Source organism: Hordeum vulgare, chromosome 4H (assembly GCF_904849725.1).
Source record: "Hordeum vulgare subsp. vulgare chromosome 4H, MorexV3_pseudomolecules_assembly, whole genome shotgun sequence".
NCBI classification, from domain to species: domain Eukaryota; kingdom Viridiplantae; phylum Streptophyta; class Magnoliopsida; order Poales; family Poaceae; genus Hordeum; species Hordeum vulgare.
In genome coordinates this window covers 117,814,882-117,835,295 of record NC_058521.1, presented here as the reverse complement: position 1 = coordinate 117,835,295, position 20,414 = coordinate 117,814,882, and the positions used below count along the sequence as shown (strand labels likewise).

At 50.6% G+C, this 20,414-nt stretch overlaps 2 protein-coding genes across 2 annotated transcripts; both read right to left on the bottom strand.

Moving 5' to 3' along the window:
* Positions 1-16,250: 16,250 nt before the first annotated feature.
* Positions 16,251-19,845, bottom strand: LOC123448083. The gene is made up of 5 exons (XM_045124853.1): positions 19,718-19,845; positions 19,338-19,521; positions 18,469-19,258; positions 16,589-16,631; positions 16,251-16,470 (listed from the first exon to the last, which is right to left on the bottom strand). Exon 3 carries the CDS (start codon positions 19,145-19,147, stop codon positions 18,470-18,472), a length of 678 nt encoding a protein of 225 aa, XP_044980788.1. The 5' UTR covers positions 19,148-19,258; positions 19,338-19,521; positions 19,718-19,845; the 3' UTR covers positions 16,251-16,470; positions 16,589-16,631; position 18,469.
* On the bottom strand, positions 16,720-17,972 carry LOC123450345. Its single transcript, XM_045127646.1, has one exon. The coding sequence runs from the start codon at positions 17,935-17,937 to the stop codon at positions 16,720-16,722; it is 1,218 nt and encodes a 405-aa protein (XP_044983581.1). The 5' UTR covers positions 17,938-17,972.
* Positions 19,846-20,414: the final 569 nt, after the last annotated feature.

Here is a 20,414-nt window from a genome sequence, read left to right as displayed (position 1 = left end):
CTGTGGCGCCTACACCAATTGAAGTGGAAGCTGATAATGGTGATCATCAAGCATCGGATCAAGTTACTACAAGCCTCGTAGGTTGACAAGGTCGCATACTACTACAGAGTGGTACAGTAACCCTGTCTTGGAGGTCATGTTGTTGAGCAACAGTGAACCTACGAGTTATGGAGAAAGCGATGGTGGGCCCAGATTCCGACAAATGGCTGGAAGCCATGAAATCCGAGAGAGGATCCATGTATGAAAACAAAGTGTAGACTTTGAAAGAACTACTTGATGGTCATAAGACTATTGAGTAAAGATGGATCTTTAAAAGAAGACAGACGATGATGGTGATAAGTCACTATTAAGAAAAGCTCGACTTGTCGCAAAGATGTTTACGACAAGATCAAACAGTTGACTATGATGAGACTTTCTCACTCGTAGTGATGCTAAAGGTCTGTTAGAATTATGTTAGTTGTTGATGCATTATTTATGAAATATTGCACGTAGGATGTCAAAACATTGTTTTCTCGACGGTTTCCTTGAGCAAACATTGTATGTGATACAACCAGAAGGTTTTGTCGATCCTAAAGATACTAGCAAGTATGCAAGCTCCAGTGATCCTTCAATGGACTGGTGCAAGCATCTCGAAGTTGGAATATACACTTTGATGAGATGATCAAAGATTTTGGGTTTGTACAAGGTTTATGAGAAACTTGTATTTCCAAAGAAGTGAGTGGGAGCACTATAGAATTTCTGATAGGTATATGTGGTTGACATATTGTGGATCAGAAGTAATGTAGAATTTCTGTAAAGCATACAAGGTTGTTTGAAATAAGTTTTCAAAGGAGTACCTCGATTACGCTACTTGAACGTTGAGCATCAAAGATCTATGGAGATAGATCGAAAGCGCTTAATAGAAGTTTCAACAAGATGCATGCCTTGACAAGTTTTTGAAAGAGTTCACAATAGACCAGCAAAGAAGGAGTTCTTGGTTGCGTTGTGAGGTGTGAATTTGAGTAAGACTCAAAACCCGACCACGGCAGAATAAAGAGAATAGACGAAGGTCGTCTTCTATGCCTTAGCCGTAGAATCTAAAGTATGCCATGCTGTGTACCGCACCTGAAGTGTGCCTTGACTCAAAGTATGTTGAGAGGTACAGAGAGTGATCCATGATTGAATCACTAGCAGCGGTCGAAATTTATCCTTAGTAACTAATGGACTAAGGAATTTTTCTCGATTATGGAGGTGGTTAAAGAGTTTGTCGTAAAGGGTTACGTCAATGCAAGCTTTGACACTAATCCGGATAACTATGAGTAGTGAAACGGATTCGTATAGTAGAGTAGATATTTGGAGCATTTCCGAATAGCACCTAGTAGCAGCATCTATAAGATGACATAAAGATTTGTAAAGAACGCACGAATCTGAAAGTTTCAGAACCGTTGACTAAAACCTCTCTCACGAGCAAGACGTGATCAGACCCCATAACTATATGGGTGTTGGATTCGTTGGAATGACATGGTGATGTGAACTAGATTGTTGACTCTAGTGCAAGTGGGAGACTGTTGGAAATATGCCCTAGAGGCAATAATAAATTAGTTATTATTATATTTCTTAGTTCATGATAATCGTTTATTATCCATGCTATAATTGTATTGATTGGAAACACAATACTTGTGTGGATACATAGACAAAACACTGTCCCTAGTAAGCCTCTAGTTGACTAGCTCGTTGATCAAAGATGGTCAAGGTTTCCTGGCCATAGGCAAGTGTTGTCACTTGATAACGGGATCACATCATTAGGAGAATCATGTGATGGACTAGACCCAAACTAATAGACGTAGCATGTTGATCGTGTCATTTTGTTGCTACTGTTTTCTGCGTGTCAAGTATTTGTTCCTATGACCATGAGATCATATAACTCACGGACACCGGAGGAATGCTTTGTGTGTATCAAACGTCGCAACGTAACTGGGTGACTATAAAGATGCTCTACAGGTATCTCCGAAGGTGTTCGTTGAGTTAGTATGGATCAAGACTGGGATTTGTCACTCCGTGTGACGGAGAGGTATCTCGGGGCCCACTCGGTAATACAACATCACACACAAGCCTTGCAAGCAATGTGACTTAGTGTAAGTTACGGGATCTTGTATTACGGAACGAGTAAAGAGACTTGCCGGTAAACGAGATTGGAATAGGTATGCGGATACTGACGATCGAATCTCGGGCAAGTAACATACCGAAGGACAAAGGGAATGACATACGGGATTATATGAATCCTTGGCACTGAGGTTCAAACGATAAGATCTTCGTAGAATATGTAGGATCCAATATGGGCATCCAGGTCCCGCTATTGGATATTGACCGAGGAGTCTCTCGGGTCATGTCTACATAGTTCTCGAACCCGCAGGGTCTGCACACTTAAGGTTCGACGTTGTTTTATGCGTATTTGAGTTATATGGTTGGTTACCGAATGTTGTTCGGAGTCCCGGATGAGATCACGGACATCACGAGGGTTTCCGGAATGGTCCGGAAACGAAGATTGATATATAGGATGACCTCATTTGGTTACCGGAAGGTTTTCGTGCATTACCGGAAAATTTTCGGGCTCATCGGTAGTGTACCGGGAGTGCCGGGAGGGGTGCCGGGGACCATCGGGAGGGGTGTCACGCCCCAAGGGGTCTCATGGGCTATGGGAAGAGATAAACCAGCCCCTAGTGGGCTGGAATAAGTTCCCACTAAGGCCCATAAGGTTTGAGAAGGAAAAAACACAAGGTGGAAAGAGTTTCCAAGTGGGAAGGTGGAATCCTACTCCAAGTAGGATTGGAGTAGGACTCCTCCACCTCCAATTTCGGCCAAACCTTTAGGTTTTGAGGCTGCCTCCTCCCCTCCCTCCCACCTATATATACGGAGGTTTTAGGGCTGATTTGAGACGACTTTTCCACGGCAGCCCGACCACATACCTCCACGGGTTTTCCTCTAGATCGCGTTTCTGCGGAGCTCGGGCGGAGCCCTGCTGAGACAAGGTCATCACCAACCTCCGGAGCGCCGTCATGCTGCCGGAGAACTCTTCTACCTCTCCGTCTCTCTTGCTGGATCAAGAAGGCCGAGATCATCGTCGAGCTGTACGTGTGCTGAACGCGGAGGTGCCGTCCGTTCGGTACTAGATCGTGGGACTGATCGCGGGATTGTTCGCGGGGCGGATCGAGGGACGTGAGGACGTTCCACTACATCAACCGCGTTCACTAACGCTTCTTCTGTACGATCTACAAGGGTACGTAGATCACTCATCCCCTCTCGTAGATGGACATCACCATGATAGGTCTTCGTGCGCGTAGGAAATTTTTGTTTCCCATGCGACGTTCCCCAACACCGGGTAGTACCAAGATGTACCAAGACATCCGGCAAAGATTCTGGTGGCCCAATATGAAACAAGACATTGCACGCTATGTGGCAGAATGTGATATATGCCGGCGTATCAAAGCAGAACACCAAAAGCCTGCTGGAACTCTGCAACCTATCTCTATTCCTGAGTGGAAATGGGACCATGTTGAAATGGACTTTGTCACTGGATTTCCCAGATCTCAGAAAGGTAATGATGTTATTCTTGTCGTCATTGATCGACTGTCCAAAGTTGCACATTTCCTGGCCGTCAAAGAAACGATTAATGCTAGTCAGCTGGCAGATCTTTATATGTCAAGAGTTGTTTCACTTCACGGTATTCCGTTGGTAATCAGTTCGGACCGTGGCAGCTTGTTCACTTCTAAATTCTGGGAAAGTTTTCAGAAGGCTATGGGGACTCATCTGTCTTTCAGCACTGCATTTCATCCTCAATCCCAGGGACAAGTTGAACGAGTCAACCAAATTCTGAGGACATGCTTCGAGCTTGTGTCATTTCTTTCGGTAAGAAATGGGAGGAATCTCTCCCGTATGCCGAGTTCTCTTACAACAATAGCTATCAAGCTAGTCTGAAGATGGCCCCTTTCGAAGTATTGTATGGGCGAAGGTGTCAGACTCCTCTGAATTGGTCAGAAACTGGGGAACGATCACTCTTCGGTCCGGATATTATTCAACATGCCGAAGATCAAGTCCGCATTATTCATGAGAATCTGAAGGCTGCTCAGTCTCGTCAGAAGAGTCAGTATGACCGTCATCATCAAGATATGGTCTATCAACCTGGCGAAAAGGCTTATCTCCATGTCACACCAATGAGAGGTGCACACCGTTTCGGAATCAAGGGCAAGTTAGCTCCTCGTTATATTGGTCCTTTCACTGTTCTCGAAAGGCGTGGAAGAGTGGCTTATCAATTGGAACTGCCGGCGAACCTTTCTCAGGTTCACGATGTCTTCCATGTGTCTCAGCTCCGTCGCTGCTTCAAGGACCCTATTCGAGCAGTGGATCACGATATGCTTGAGCTACAACAAGACCTCTCTTATAAAGAGCATCTGGTCCGCATTCTCGACCAAGCTGAACGTAAGACTCGTCGCAAGGTCACCAAGTTCCTTAAGGTGCAGTGGTCAAATCACTCTGAAGATGAAGCCACTTGGGAACGCGAGGATCATCTTCGTGATGAATACCCCGGGCTCTTTCCCTCTACCTCTTAATTCTCGGGACGAGAATTCTTGTTAGTAGGGGAGAATTGTGACATCCTCGACTTTTGCTACAATAGTGATTGTAATTAAGCTACAGTGATCAACCGCTAATGATGCCACGTCACCGAATTTCCATCTCAGACCCGCGTTGATTCAAGCCTATCCGGGTTCAAAATTTGAGGACAAAATAAAAGTGTATTATAAATTCATGTTAAATATCGAAAGAACATATATGTAAAAAAAAAGTATTAAAAAAATGATAAGAGAAAGAAAAGAAAATTGAAAGAAAGAAATAATAAAAAAAAGAAAACAGGGAAAACAAACTAAAACAAAACAAAACAAACAAAAAAAAGAAAGGAAGAAAGCCCCCCCCCCCCCCCACTGGCCTGGCTGGGCCAAGAGGCCCAACCGGCCAGGCCTCCCGCGCCCCCTCCCGCTAAACCCTAACCCCCCTGGCGAGCAAACCCCCCTCCCCTCGCTACTCCCTCCCCTCCCACCAGCGCCGCCAGCGCCCCCCCCCAGCCTCCCCTCGTGGGGGGGCCCACCCCCACCCCCCACCGACAACCCCCACCCACGAGAGCAATCTCTCTCCCGTGGATCCCTCCCCTCCCGTGACGACTCCCTCTCCCACCCCATCTCGCCTCCCCCACCGAGCCCCTCTCCCTCCCGCAGATCCCCGGCGGCCTCTCTACCTCCCGCCGGCGACCCCCCCCTCACGGCCACCTCCTCCCGCCGGCGGCCTCCTCCCCCACGGCCACCTCCTCCCGCCGGCGGCCTCCACCCCCCACGGCCTCCTTCCTCCCGCCGGCGGCCTCCTCCCTCCACCGGCCTATCCTCCCCCGGCGACCCCCTGCCTCTCCACACCGAGGGGGCCCCCCCTCCCCGTCGCGCCCCCCTCCTCCCGCTCGGTCCAGGAGGGACCGGGCAGGGAGACCGGCCTCCCTCGGCCCCTTCACCACGCCGGCGAGCCCCCTCTCCCACCGGGCCTCCCCTACGCCTCTTCCTCACCGGATCCGGCCGGTTCCCCCTCGCCGGCGCGTCACCATCATCACCGTCCCCTTCATCACCGGAGCCGCGTCGCCGTCTCCACCATCACCTTCGTGCGAAACTCCGGCTTCACCGGGCCGTCACGTCACCGTCGGTGAGCCCCTCCTCGGGCTCCTCCCACCTTGTCGTTCTCCTCGACGTCCCGGTTCCGTTCCGGCAAACGGGGCCTCGATCCGTCGACGGTGGACTCCGGTAGGAGGATTTGAAGTTTGTGTTCCTCTAGGTTGTGTTAGCAGAGAGTTGTTCTGTGTTAACACACAGATGAGTGTTGAGAGTGTTGAGAAAAAAATAAATAATAATAACAAATGATGTATTAGATGCGTATGTATGTATGTATGTATGAGATGTGATGTATGTATTTGTGTATTTGGATATTTAGAGGAATACGGTATTTGCACGGTTAGGTATCTAATAAAAATAGATGAGAAATTAGCCTTAGGCCACTTACCGGTGGGGCCAATGCACCCGGGTCTATGACAGGGAGGCCCCACCCGATAGTTGAAATAAAAATATAAAAATAATGTTTTATTAAATAAATAAATAGATATATTAGTTAAAATAATTAATTAACATAATTAGAATATGACACGTGGGTCCCCCACTAAATTAATCTGATTAAATAATATTTAATCTTAAATAAAACTTGTGCCTATGACGTTCGGGACCCGCAGGTCAGTTGACCGGTCAAATGTTGATGTGAGCATGACATCGCGATGATGTCATAATAGGATTTTATTAAATCATTTAAATCTGTTTTTAATTCCTAAATAATTAATAAAACTTTGAAAATTAATATTAAATAATCCGTAAGTCAGATCAAAATAATTTCAACATGAAAGTTGATCAGCAAAGCAAGACGAACCCGGATACACGGCCCGTTCGTCTGTCACGCGTCCCTAGCATAGCAAACTTGGAACTTTTCCATCGTTTCCAGTGTAACCGGTAGTAGCCCGAGACCCGGAAAATATCGTCAGATATTCTTCCGACCCGTCTATGACGGATGTTGCTGCGTTAGCTCATGTCTAGCCTGCATCTTTTCCATGTCATGCTTTGTGTTGCATCGGTGCTATTATTTATTGTTTCTTCCCCCTCTTCTTACTGGTAGACCCCGAGACTGACGCTGCTGCCGGGTACATCTACGACCCTGCCGATCAGTCCTTTGCCGCAGAGCAGCAAGACAAGCAAATTCCCCTTGATCATTCCTATATCGCCTATGTCTTTCTTCCCACTGCTTGCATTAGTATTTTGCTACTGTTGTAGTTAGCTCCTATATCTGATGCATAGCCTGTTTTTGATGAACTGCTACTTTCAGTCCTGTACTTTTAATATGCTTAGTATAGGTGGAGCAGTCATCCCCTCTGACCCCGTAGATCAGTTGCCCCGCTTGTTTTCAAATCTCGATCTCTGATCGACGAGCCAGACCCGACACAGCACATTCACCCCCCCTTCGTTGTACGACGCTATAGGGATACTATCGGGTACCGAGGGTGACACCTCGCTAAGTACTCCTGATGATATCTCTGTAGTATAGCTAGTCGGTCGTGGTTATCGAGGGTGATACCTCTTTCACCATTCCCGATGACGTCTCTGTCGTGCCACCCCGCGAGTGTGGGACCCCCGAGGATGATTCCTCTAAGCCCACCTTGACGGGTACATCGTTCGGAATCCAACGAGGGTGATACCTCGGATTCCCCTGATGTTACAACCACACAGTTACTCGACCATGTTACTGGGATCATTGGTGATTAGTTGTAAGACGGGTCGATTCCCGCGAGACTGTGTTGTTGGCCTAATAAAAATGCTAATGGATTTGGGTATTTGATCTGGGTTGGTCGGAGACCTTTTCGCACTAACCGGCTATGCGGGAAGAATTATGGGTACTCGACGTCGCGGTATCAGCCAAAGCTTTTCAGATGCCAGCAGTGTAGCGGCGCGCGCCCGAGTGGTCCCGAGATGCATCGCGCTTGTGATTAAGGGATGCTAGGACTGACGTCGGCCGCCCACGCCACGTGCAGGAGCGTGAAGGGGAACTGGGCCCATGAACCCTTTGTGCTTAGGATTTAGACCGGCGGGCTGGCCTCTCTGATTAGTCTTAGGTGGGGCTGCGACGTGTCGATATTCCGAGGCCGGGCAGGACCCAGGAAAGTATGTCCGGCCAGAGTGTTATCGAGCGTGACGGGACATGTGGTGCACCCCTGTAGGGATGAAATTAACTATTCGGATAGCCGTGTCCACGGTTACAGGACGACTTGGAGTTGTGCCCCGATCTTATACAACTACAATTGTTACTTAACTGGAATTAGTTTGCCTCGGGATTGCTTCCTCGTAGGGAGTCGAGGGAGGATCTTTAGGCGAGACCTCACTTTAATATTGCTGTAACAATATGACTATTAATGTGTTACCCCCCTGTTCTACTCTCGTCTATTGCTGCAAGACCCTGAAGATGCTAGACTTCGATAGGACTAGGCCTTCTCTCTCTTTTCTCGCATTGCTGCAGTCAGTCCACATATAACCCCCTTTTTTTGATACTGATGCATTATTAGAATAGTTCTGATGTAAGACTTGCGAGTACTTTGGATGAGTACTCACCGCTGCTTTGCTCCCCCCTTGTTCCCTTGATCCGTTTGCTGCGACCAGATGATGAAGCCCAGGAGATGGAGGTCCCCGCCACCGACGACTGCTACCCCGACGGTGCCTACTACTACGTGGAGGCCGCTGATGATCAGGAGTAGTTAGGAGGTTCCCAGGCAGGAGGCCTCGCCTCGTTCGATCGTTGTATCTTTTGTGCTAGCCTTCTCTAAGGCACCCCATGTTTTATGTCTGTACTCAGATATCTGTTGCTTCCGCTGACTCGTGTGCTTATCGAGCTTTCGTATTCTATCCCTCGAGGCCCCTGGCTTGTAATATGAAGCTGATGTTATTTTATTTGTGTCTAGAGTTGTGTTGTGATATCTCCCCGTAAGTCCTTGGGTTTGATCGTACGCATTTGTGTGTATGATTAGCGTACGATTAAGCCGAGGGCGTCACAAGGGACGACTCCATGGAACTGCATGCTGCTCTCGCTGAGTTTGGACATCGGGATGCCCATCCCCTTGAGTGTGTCGGCGTACATGATGTTCAAGCCGCTGCCGCCATCCATGAGGACTTTGCGCAGTCGGACTCCTTCTGCCACCGGGTCGACGACCAGAGCCTGTCTCCCCGGGGTGGGTACATGCGCTGGATGATCCGACTGGTCAAAGGTGATCACAGTCTGAGACCATTTGAGGAACTTGGGGCTGGCAGGGGTGGCCATGTTCACCTCTCTGTTCACCAGCTTCAGTCGACTCTTGCTCTCGACGTCAGCAAAAGTCATCAGGGTTGCATGGACTTGGGGGAACGGATCCTCCTTATCCTCCTCATCCTGTTCATGGTCCTTCTCACTCGGTTGCCCTTCGCTGAACCCCTGGATCAAGAGGCGACACTGTCGAGTGGTATGCTTCGCATATATGGGGTTGCCTTCTTCATCCATCTTCGTATGAACCGGACATGGCTGGTCCAGGATGGGGTTATTGAACTGCTTCTTCTTGGGGGTGAACTGAGCCTTCCCTTTGCCCTTGAACTTGGCATTGGTTACGGCTGCAGCTTCTGCTTGCGGAGCGGTCGGAGCTTTCTGCTTCTGCTTCCGAGTGTTGCCCCCATCGCCATCAGCGACTGTTTTGTGCTTGCCGCTTCGGATGCGGTCCTCTTCTTCACCATTTGCATAGCGTGTTGCTATCTCCATCATCTTGCTCATGGGGATGTCGCCTGTTCGGCCGAACTTCAGGTACAGATCCGTGTACCGCACGCCTGCCTTGAAGACGCAGACTGCTTGATGCTCGGTGACATTCTCCACCGTGTGATAGAGAGTTGTCCAGCGCTGGATGAAGTCACGAAGGGGCTCATTCTGCTTCTGGACGCAGTGCTGGAGCTCCACAAGGCCAGCAGGACGCTTGCACGTCCCTTCGAAGGTCCTGATGAACACTCGGGCCAGATCTGCCCAACTGTAGATGCTTGAGCGGTCCAACTGGTTCAGCCACGCTCGCGCCGAGCCGTCGAGCATCAGAGGGAGGTGCTTCATGGCGACATGGTCGTCCCCTCCTCCGATCTGGACTGCCACTCGGTAGTCATCCAGCCACGTTTCTGGCTTGGACTCTCCTGTGAACTTGCTAATTCCCGTCGCCAATCGGAAGTTGGGAGGGATGTCAGCCGAACAGATGGCTCGACTGAAACACTCGGGACCAGAAACGATGGCCCTGCTTCCACTCGGACGGTCAATATCGCGACCATCGCGGTGGGCTCGGCCCTTGTCGACCCTCCGCTGGGCGATATGCCCTCTTGCGTCGGGCCTTGGGTCGTAAGTGTCACCGACTGAACGCCGATCATCATGATGTCGGGGCCCGTAGGGCCCACCCCGCGGAGGGGTGCGTGAACGGCGGCGATCTTCGTGATTTATGGAACGGCTGCCCCCTTTGTGCCGCTGATGGTAACCCGGGCTGTGAACTGACCGATGCGTATTCGCATGAACATAACTATTATAGATCCTGTTGTGCGACTGGGAGACCGCCGAATTCTGCTGCTGCGCCGTGTGCAACAGGGCTCGGATCTGCTCGATCCCTCTACCAGCTTCTGAATCAGTCGGTTGGAGGGAATCGACTATCTTGGCACCTGCAGCCAAGTTGAGGAGGGGTGTGCGAAACAGCTCCACGTTGCTCCGCCGAGTGTGCCGACTGGCAGAACGGCGAGGTGGACGACGCGCGCCGGACGCTTCGCCGATCTCGTGCTCGTTCCGGCCAGCTTGACGGGGATCTTCATGGGAATTGGCCATGTGTACTTCTGCTGCAGGCCCGCGACCCGCGTACTCGGAAGGAAACTCAGTCGGAACCGAGCCCGAGCGCTGGGACGGCGGGGCAACCACAACTGACTCTAGGACCGCGACTTGCGAAGATGCGTTCTGGCGCGCCTGGGCGTGTTGCACCCAACGCTGGAGCCGCGGACGGCGGGACCGCTTGATGCGGCGCGCGACGGCAGTGTAGGTCGACACAGGAGCCGACTGCTGGAGAAGAAGAATGTCGCGGGCGCCGGCACGGAAGTGCGTAGCCTCGCGACGGGGAAGCGCCTCAACGTCGAGGGGCGCATCCCGAAGCCACGCCAAATCGTCGACGATGAAGGAGAGAGCGTCGAAGAAGATCTGGTGACCCATGCTCGAATCTCCGCCGGACGACATGATGAAAGGAAGTAGTCGCAAACTCGCCGGAAGTCGCTTAGATGCCTGCCCCACGGTGGGCGCCAACTGTCGTGGGTATAAGCCTGACAGTAGATGTGTAGGGTACGAAAAGGATGGACAGAGCCTTAGCTACGGCGAGGTTGTATGAGTTCAGGCCCCTCTGCGGTGGAGGTAATAGCCCTACGTCTCAGTGCTCAGGGAGCTTGTTGTCGAGTGGAAAATATGGAATACAATGAGTTGCTAACCCCTCTACGAGTGGGGGAGGGTGGCTTATATAGAGTGCGCTCCCCTCCACAACGGTTCCGGTACAGGGGTGGAGTAGTGGTGATTGAATGCATACGTTACAGGTAACGTATGCCCTAAATGCTAATAAATGCACCTGAAAACGTACGACCGTTTCCTCCAGGGGGTTACGATGTACCGAGTGGTATCCAATCGGTTAGCTTGATATCTTCCGAATGTTAATCTCCGACTGGATGGTCGAGGACCTGTTACCGACTGGATGATGGGGACTCGTTAATTCAGTCGGAACTGACTAAGGGCCTTGTCCTTTGTAAGGGTAGTCTTTGGATAGGACCTACATGTCAGGCCTATGACCCTACTCTAGGACTATAACCCCATCAGTGACTGAGTACATTTACGTAAAAACATGAGAATAACTAGTACTAGTGTTAGTCGATCACTAGTGCTAATTTATACAGCTATTAAGCAAATATATTGGCTGGTGCCTGGTTGCCACAAGTCCACTACGTAATCAAGACCAGCCTAGAAAGGACTAGCTTGACCGATCGAGTGGATAAGGAGAGGAGAGCGACACAGTTCTATCTCATCCCCAATCCCGTGAGTGACACAAACGAAGGCCTCATCGACGCTCGGCCGGGCGGCGTCCAGAGGAACTCTCGCCGCGCTCTGGCTCGTTGGAGAAACCAAGGGAGGCGGGGTCCCATGAGCCAGCACGGAAGCCGGGCTGGCGGGAAGCCATGGCCGCCGCGAATCGGCGCAGGAGGCGGCGAGCTTTGGGTGGCGGCGTTGAGGGGACAGCCGGCTGCGTTGCCTGAGCCGGAGGTGAGGCTGGGGCCGCATCCAACGACTCCTCGTCCTCAGGCTTGATCTGGACTTGGAGGTCGAGGGCGAATGGGGCGGCAACGACGGGAGCGCCAGTCTCCTCGTCGTCGGGCTCGACGTTGAGGTCAAAAACCAATGGCGCAGCAGCAACGGGAGCGCCGTCCTCGTTCTCGGGCTCGGCCTCGACGTTGAGGTCGAAGGCGAATGGCGCGGCAGTGAGGGTGCGCCGGCTTCCTCGTCCGGTGGCGGCGAATCGAGTGCAGGGACCGGATCATATCCCGGCGGCATGAAGTGCTCCGGGTACTCGTCGCTTAGCGTCGGCGTCGGCGTCGGGAGGTCCATGTACGCGTCTGGACCCAACCCCGGCGGGAACTCGTACTCCTCGAGTTCGGCGGACGGCGTTGGCGACGGTGGGTTGAAGATGACGGCCGACTGCGGAGGACTCGCGCCGTAGCCCTGCATTGGGCAGAAGGCGATGCCCCTACGGGCAGGGCAAGGCCCGTACCCGTGCTCCGGGCAGAAGGCCACACCGGCGTCGTCCATACCGTTGTCGAGGAAGATCCCCGGTGGTGGTGGAACCAGGTCGGCGTTCAAGTCGTCCTCCTCGCCCAGGAACGGAGCCGCCGGCCCGCCGAGGAGCCAGTCCATCGCCGGTATGTGGAACGCCGGTTGTAGAGGAGCGGTCGGGCTCGGTGGTGCCACTGGGGCAGCGTGAAGGCCCTGGGCGTTCACGGCGGCAGCCTGAGCACCGCGTCCTCTGCAAGGCGCGAAGGCTTGGCGTGGGTGGCCATGGTGACGGCCGCCGCGGCGACGGCGGTTCCAGACGAAGGGGCGGCGACAGCCACCTAGTCCGACGCGGTGGCGAATGCCGTTGCCGTTGCGGCGGAAGCCAGTCTCGCGGCCGTGGCGACGGGAGCCAGCCCCGCGGCCGAGGCGACGGCGACGGGCGAAGAACGGACAGCGATTCGCGCGGCGAAGAATGCGAGCGAAAGAGAAGATCAGGGCGTGCAGGTTCATGCCTGCCATTGCTCTTACCTTTCCCTTTTCGTTCCTTCCTTCCTTTTCTCCGGTGATTGCTCTCGGTAGAATCTAGTGCATGATAACGTGTTGTGAGTGAAAGTGAATGAATGAACTGTTGTCTTTATTGATCATCAATAAGGAGTATTTGTACATGGTTTTTCGTCGTTTGGGAATGTCGGTTACAAGGTAAAGGTGCGTGTAAGAGGCGTCGCTAGAGGGGGAGGCACCCGTGCGCTCCGAACAGTCGTCTGTAAAGAGAAAAAGACGTTCGTACGGACAATGCGCTTTGGGCACTAGGTTAACTGCTTATAGCATCTCCAACGGCCGCGCTACGTGTCGCGCCTAAAAAACCTGTTTGCCGCGCGCTGGTCGCCTGGTTTGCCGCGTCGCGCAGCGCTGGCTCCAGCGGCACCTTTAAAATGCAGCGCGCGCGCTTCGCTCCAGCAGCGCGTTAAAATGCGCGCCGCTCCAGCAGCTTTCAAATATGGGCATATGGACACAAAATAGTTTGAAACATTCATCAAAATGCAATGAACATGTGAAATTTTTAACACAAACAAGTTGATGAATAAAAGTCATGCCCACAAGTTCATCCAATCAAGTTCAAAATGCAAACCAAGTTCAAAATACAAGTTCATCCAACAAAGTTGAAGACATAAACACATCAACCATCTTCCTCGTCTTCTTCCTCTTCTTCCTCTTCTTACGCCGACGATTCTTCCGCCTTCGAAGATGAATCTTCCTCCCTAACCTCATCACGCACCGCATCACGTGTAGCTCCGACGGTCTTGGCAAGTTCTTCAACGGCATTTTCATGGGTATGTGTGTGAGGCACATCGAAAGACATTCCACCCATGGCCGGAGGTGCACCCATGCCTCCCATGACGACCGGAGGTACACCCATGCCTCCCATGAGAGAAGCAAAACTCATGCCACCCATGCCTCCCATAGCGTTGGAGGGTGCTCCAAAGCCACCCATGCCTCCCATAGCGTTGGAGGGTGCTCCAAAGCCACCCATGCCTCCCATGGCGGCCGGAGGTGCACCCATGCCTCCCATGGCGCCGAAGCCACCCAAGCCTCCCATGGCGCCGAGGCCCATGCCTCCCATGCCGCCAAGGCCACCGCGGATCATGGCTCTTTTTTGAATCAAGACTTCTTCACGGGCAAGGTTGACATATTCCTTTTGCGCATCATTGAACAAAGATGTGTCCAAGAAGAACAAGTGCTTTTCCCATTCCAACAACTTAGCTCGCTCCTCCATGCCCACCTTCCTCTCCTCCAATGCCACTTTTCTCTCCTCGGCGGCCACCCTCCTCTCCTCGGCCGCGGCATCTTGGTTCCTTGCCATTTTCCTCACCTCGTTCGCTTCTTTTCTTGCCTTCACAATAGATTCCATAGCATTTGTGAGCTCATCATCTCCTTTCCTCTTCTTCTTTTCGGTTTTGTCCTTCTTGCACCCATCCGGTCGTTTTGGTTTCGAGTATGAAACCGAGTTGGGTGTGTGGCTTCTCTTGCCGTCATCACTTGATGCATCATCCTCCTCCTCATCATCATTCAACTCAATTGTGCGCTTGCGTTTGTTGCTCAAATGCAAATCATCCAAATCTTCACGCTTCTTCCATTTCTCATCATCCTTCAACACTTCATAGCAATGAGGCAAGGTAAAGATCTTTCCTTTCTTGATCTTCCCCTTCTTGGTTGTCCTCGTCTCTTCTTTGAACAAGTTTTGTGCAATGTTGTACTACAAGAAAAACAAAACAAGTTAGCACTTCGGACACCAAAAACAAGTATGATGAACATGTATGAGATGCCACTTACTCTATCATCCTCGTTTGTGCTACTTGGGTTAAGCTTGTCAACTGCCTTTTGTGCGGCCGCCCACTTTTGACAATCCGAGTTGATTGTCAACCATCGGGACCGAAGTGATCTCTCGGAGCGGTCAATTCCACTCACGTTCTGAGCATCAAAGTATTCTTTCATTCGCCCCCAATAAGCATCTCTACTTTGATCACCTCCAATGGATGGATCCCTCGACACTTGCAACCAAGTATTGCATAGTAATTTGTCATCGTTGGTGGTGTAATTGCCCGCTCTTCCTTTCGGCGCCTCGACAATGCCCTCACCCTCCTCGTCCACCTCAAACTCATGGTCGTCCAAATGGATGTCATTGGTTTGAGACCAATGCGAATTGTTGGACCCAACACCCATTGTTGACATGTATGCATCATCGTTGAGACTACAAATGCAAATATAAGCTATCTATATGATGATGCATTGAAAAAATAACAAGAAAATAAAAGTTGGAATTTTTTTCACCTTGGGAGCATTTCGTCGAACACGTGGTGCGCGTCGGCCGCCGGCTCAAAGAGTGAGCTCACCGGCACTTCGGTAGACGCCGCGCCCGTCCGTCGCCCTGCAAGCTTCTTCTTCGCCTTCGAGCTGCCGGAGCCGTCCGCCGCCTTCTTTTTCGCGGATGTTTTTCCTTTCTTCGGCTCCGACGCATTGGGGAGCTTTGACGGCGCGGCGGCAGCACGGGATGGCGCCGGCGCGACGCCACCCGTCGGCGTGGTCATCCGCGGCGGTAAGAAGAGGCTGCGCGCGAGGCCGACGGTCGGCGGAGCTCCGGTGGCGGCGGCGGCGCCAGCGCTAGGGTTTTCGGCGGCGGCGGGGGCGGGGGCGGGAGGGTCGCGGCTGTACAGCGGGGTCAGCGGGTCGCCGGTGTGCGCGTCCATGGTGGCCGGGGCGCTGGCGCCGGCGCGCGCGGGTGCGAAGGAGGAAGGAAAGGGCGAGTTCGCTCGCGCGCTCGAGTCTGCCGCGCGCGGAAGTGGACGCCCGAAATTAACCGCGCGGGATGAGGCTATGGCCAGCGCGCCCAACTCGTTTTAGCGCGCGCGTGTTTTTTGCGCGCCCGCTGGAGCCGTCGGCCGCGTTGCGCGCGCGCTATAGTCCCTTTTTTTGCGGCGCGGCGCTAGTATAGCGCGGCTGTTGGAGATGCTCTTAGGAGCAAGTACAATAGTAGAGCCGGCTGCCGGCTGTAAGCTCATGCCACGTAAGCTAAAGTAAACACTAGTACAATAAGCTGGCTCTTAGGATGGCTGTTAGGATGGTTGTATTTAATACTCATGCATTTAATACATGAACATGCATCTCATCCGCTTTGATCAGCATCTTTGTGGCCATTTTGAAACAGCACGATGGCACAACAGCATAACAAAAATAGTACATGGTTCTTTGCAAGAAAGCACAAAATAAAATAGTCCGTGAGTATTCATAAGAAAGCATTAATCAAATAAGATCTCCCTCAAACAAGGTAGTTTCATCTAGAGAAATTAATAACAAACTGATGATACGTAGCACCATGACAACACTTAAACATTACAATAGTCTTTATAAGAAAGCCTGAAGCAGGCATAACAGTAGATAATATCTTCGACAAACAAGCTCTTTATTTTTGATGATAAAAGCACAAAGTCGTAGGTGGAACTTCAGTAGAAAGAATCACCGATCCATTCGCATCAAGAACTTTTGATCACGTATGAAAGAAAAGGAACAGAGGCAATTAGTAGATTAATTTCCCAATTTTATCATATGGGACAAGAATAGCATGTGTATATGGTCAATAGGAGTTTCCAATGCATACCTGTAGGTATCACCTGCAGCAATCACCACATCATTGCACAATTCTAAAAGAAGAAGAAGAATGTAAGATATCATTTTGATCCTCAATGCTAGAAGAAAAAGGAACATGCAAATACCAGTATCCTACCATGATTAATTATGATGGCTATTTTGAAACTTATTCCAAATATGCTCAATTAAGTCATTCTTAAGTTGGGTATGCTGTGGACGGGCACGAATAGTTGCTTTTCTACGCAGCACATCGGCGAAACATAGATTACCACCAACATTCACTTCGGGATGTAGAGCAAATGAAGCCCCCGGGTTCTCATTCAAGTCAATATGAATGGTAACCTGATCCTTCTCATCTTCAACTATCATGTTGTGGAGAATCACACAAGCTCGCATGATCCTTCCAACACTCTTCCTCTTCCATAGTCGTGCCGGCCGGCGAACAATGGTAAAATGAGACTGTAGAACCCCAAACGCACGCTCCACATCTTTCCTTGCCCCTTCTTGGAACTTAGCAAACAATTTATGCTTCTCTGTTTGGGGAAGTGGTATAGTCTTCATGAAGGCAGCCCATTCTGGGTATATGCCATCAGCAAGGTAGTAACCTGTGCTATGCTCATTTCCATTGACCAAAAACTGAACTTGAGGGGCTTCTCCTTTCAATGCATCAAAAAACAGTGGGGATTGGTTGAGAACATTAAGATCATTGTTTGACCCAGCTATTCCAAAGAAAGCATGCCAAATATGAAGGTCCTGGGAAGCAACATCTTCTAGGACCGTCGTTGGTACTCCATAATCACCACGTGTGAATTGCCCCCTCCATGCTAAAGGACACTTCTCCCATCGCCAGTGCATGCAATCAATACTTCCTAGCATTCCAGGGAAACCACGAGACTCATTAACCTGAAGTAAATGCTCGACATCCTCCCGTGTGGGGCGTCTCAAGTAATCGCTACCAAACACCGCAATCACCCCCTCTGCAAACTTGTCCATACACTCTAATGCAGTGGACTTCCCAATCTTTAGGTATTCATCAAGGGCGTCTGCAGGGGTGCCATATGCTAGCATGCGCATGGCTGCGGTACACTTCTGCAATGGTGAGAGTCCAATCCGACCAGAACAATCTGCCCTATAAGTGAAATAAGGAGACCACTGACCAAGGGCATTCACAATGCGTAGGAAGAGGTGTTTATTCATGCGAAATCTTGTACGGAACATACTGTCGGGGTATAGTGGGTTAGCAGCGAAGTAGTCCTCCACCAAACGCTCATGAGCACCTCCATGATCCCTTCGAATGACCTTCCTTGGACCACTTCGTGGCTGAGAAAATCCAGCTGCCAGCCTAGCCTTGATCTTCATTGTGATCCTCTCAGCAAAGGAGTCTATGACCCTCTGCTCGGCAACATACCCTTCCATGATCTTGGACGGGGCTAATTCATCGGAATCACTAGAGGATGGTGATGAATCCGACATGGTGTGTGTGAGGAATATGGGTTTGTAGGCTGAGTGGGAATATGAGATGTATGGGATGAGAGACTGGTTTGGGTGGAGGAGTGTGAAGATGGGGTTATATAGAGGTGCCTAATTATTGTTGCATTGTTATCTGCACAGCATTGAAGCAGTGTAGTTGGACTATTGACTACATAATTTTTGCATGATTATCTGGAGTGCACTTAGTTTAGTGTAATTTTATTATTGACTACATGATTTTTTGCACTGAATGTATGGTTATCTGGGCTGCACTTAGAGCAAGTACAATTCCAACTTGTACTCTATACTGCAGCACTTATTTGACTACAATTACAATTATAATGCAGCACATTTGAAAGACAACAATATAATGCAGCATATAACTTGTATTTCAGCACAAAATAATTTCAAATGGAATACCTTAGTTAGTTTTGCCGAATAACTTTTCCCTAAAGCACTTCATTGCCAAAATGTGCTCAGACCTCACATCTTCAGACATCAGAGTCGTGTCTTGCATCATCAGTGATCGATACGTTTCTAGCATGACAGACTCCTTGTGATCTTTTGCTGCAAGGTACGCTAGCTTCCGAGCTTCAAGATTCTCACTGGACACACGTTTTTGTGTCTCCAACATCTCTTTGCGTCCCTCATTTGCAGCATGTTGAACCTCTACAAACTTGTTCAGCTCATCTTCAAGATCTATTATAAAAGCTTCTTCCTTCCTTTTTCGTTTTGGCTCAGCCTTAGCTTTCTTGCCACCCATTGGGCGTTCATCTTCTACATCATCTAGAGTGAATTGGTTCCCCACATCGTCATCAACATTAAACTTTCTCTTCTCCGGCTCTAGGTCTTCAAGGCGTTCCAAATAAGCATCCCATTTTGGTTGCTTTTTTAGAACATCCCAGCAATGCTTAAGCATAAATGGGCCATCTTCCTTGTGATCAGCTTCATAAGTTTTCATCGCCCTCTCCATTAAATCCTCATCAGATTCACCACTAGCATACAAAGCATTAGCCTCCTTCCAGCTCGCACAAAACCATGCAACCTTTTTCTTAATTCTTCCAAAACGGTCCTTCACTTGCTTCACTAGCCTTGTCATGTTTTTCGGGGCAGTACTGTTGTACACAGCAGCAACATCTTTCCAATATTGCTCATTCTTCTTGTAATTTGATTGTATTGGGTCATTTGAATTATTCAACCAAGCACCGACCTGCAATATTGCAAAGAGTTATTGTTGTGCTAGTAATATAACACATGGACACCAACAAGAAAAAAGGGGAAAATCTTACCAATATGAGATCTTCCTCTTTTGTCCACGGCAAGCGCTTCACAATCCTTGCACAATCACCACCATTGGTGGCATCCTCATCATTGATTGGCAGCGATGAACTCCCATTGCTCACATCTTGTGCAAGACTTGGTGTGTTCTTTAATAAACTAAGAAAACCATCAGGTGGGTAAGAATCCACTCCCCTGTCCAAACAATAATAGACCATAAAACAACTAACTTCATGGACAGAATTAGCTTCTAATCTGCTATCAACTAACTTCATGGACAGAATTAAACTACTTATTATTACATAGACTAGGACAACTATTTGACACAAAAATCTCTGCATATCATAGAAATATTTGACACAAAAATCTTCAGATAAGCAGGGACACATACCATGCTTGTGAGTTGGAATCGGAAGGCTCTGCCCACAAAGGGCCTTGCGGCCGAGCCAGCCTTGCAGGCTCTGCCCACAAAGGGCCTTCTGGTCGTGGGGGGATCCAGAACCCTTGCAGCGGCGGGGAGACGGGCTAGGGCGGTGGGGGGATGAGATGGGGCGCCTGCAGCGGGAGGAGGTGAGGCGCCGCCGATGGGATGAGATGAGGCGCCGGCGCACGCGTCCTCTTGGACTGCTTGCCCATCTGGCGCGGCAGCCGGCAGCAGGAAGAACCACGGGAGGAGGAGGGGGTGGTGCCGCGGCAACCGGCAGCAGGAAGAACCACGGGAGGAGGAGGGGGTGGTGCCGCGGCAGCAGGAAGATGGTGCCGCGGCAGCCGGAGGGGATGGTGCCGCGGCAGCAGGAGGAGGCGATTTGGGGGGGGAGTTCTGGAAAGATTGGAGGAGATGGTGCAGCGGCAGCACGAAAGATTGGAGGAGATGGTGCAGCGGCAGCAGAAACGCGGGAGGAGGAGGGGATTTGGCGCGCTGGGGGAGGAAGAATAGCGGGAGGAGGCAGAAGCGCGGGAGGAGGAGGAGATTTGGCGCGCTGGGGAGGAAGAATCGCGGGAGGCGAGAGGAGCACCGGATCTGGATCCCCTTCGCTATCGCCAGCGGCCGGCCGTAAACGTGCGCAATTTTCTCGTGGCTTGCGCTG

Coding starts and splice junctions, on each gene's coding strand:
- LOC123450345 (XM_045127646.1), bottom strand. CDS start 17,937: ATGAAGATCAAGGCTAGGCTGGCAGCTGGATTTTCTCAGCCACGAAGT.
- LOC123448083 (XM_045124853.1), bottom strand. CDS start 19,147: ATGACAAGGCTAGTGAAGCAAGTGAAGGACCGTTTTGGAAGAATTAAG.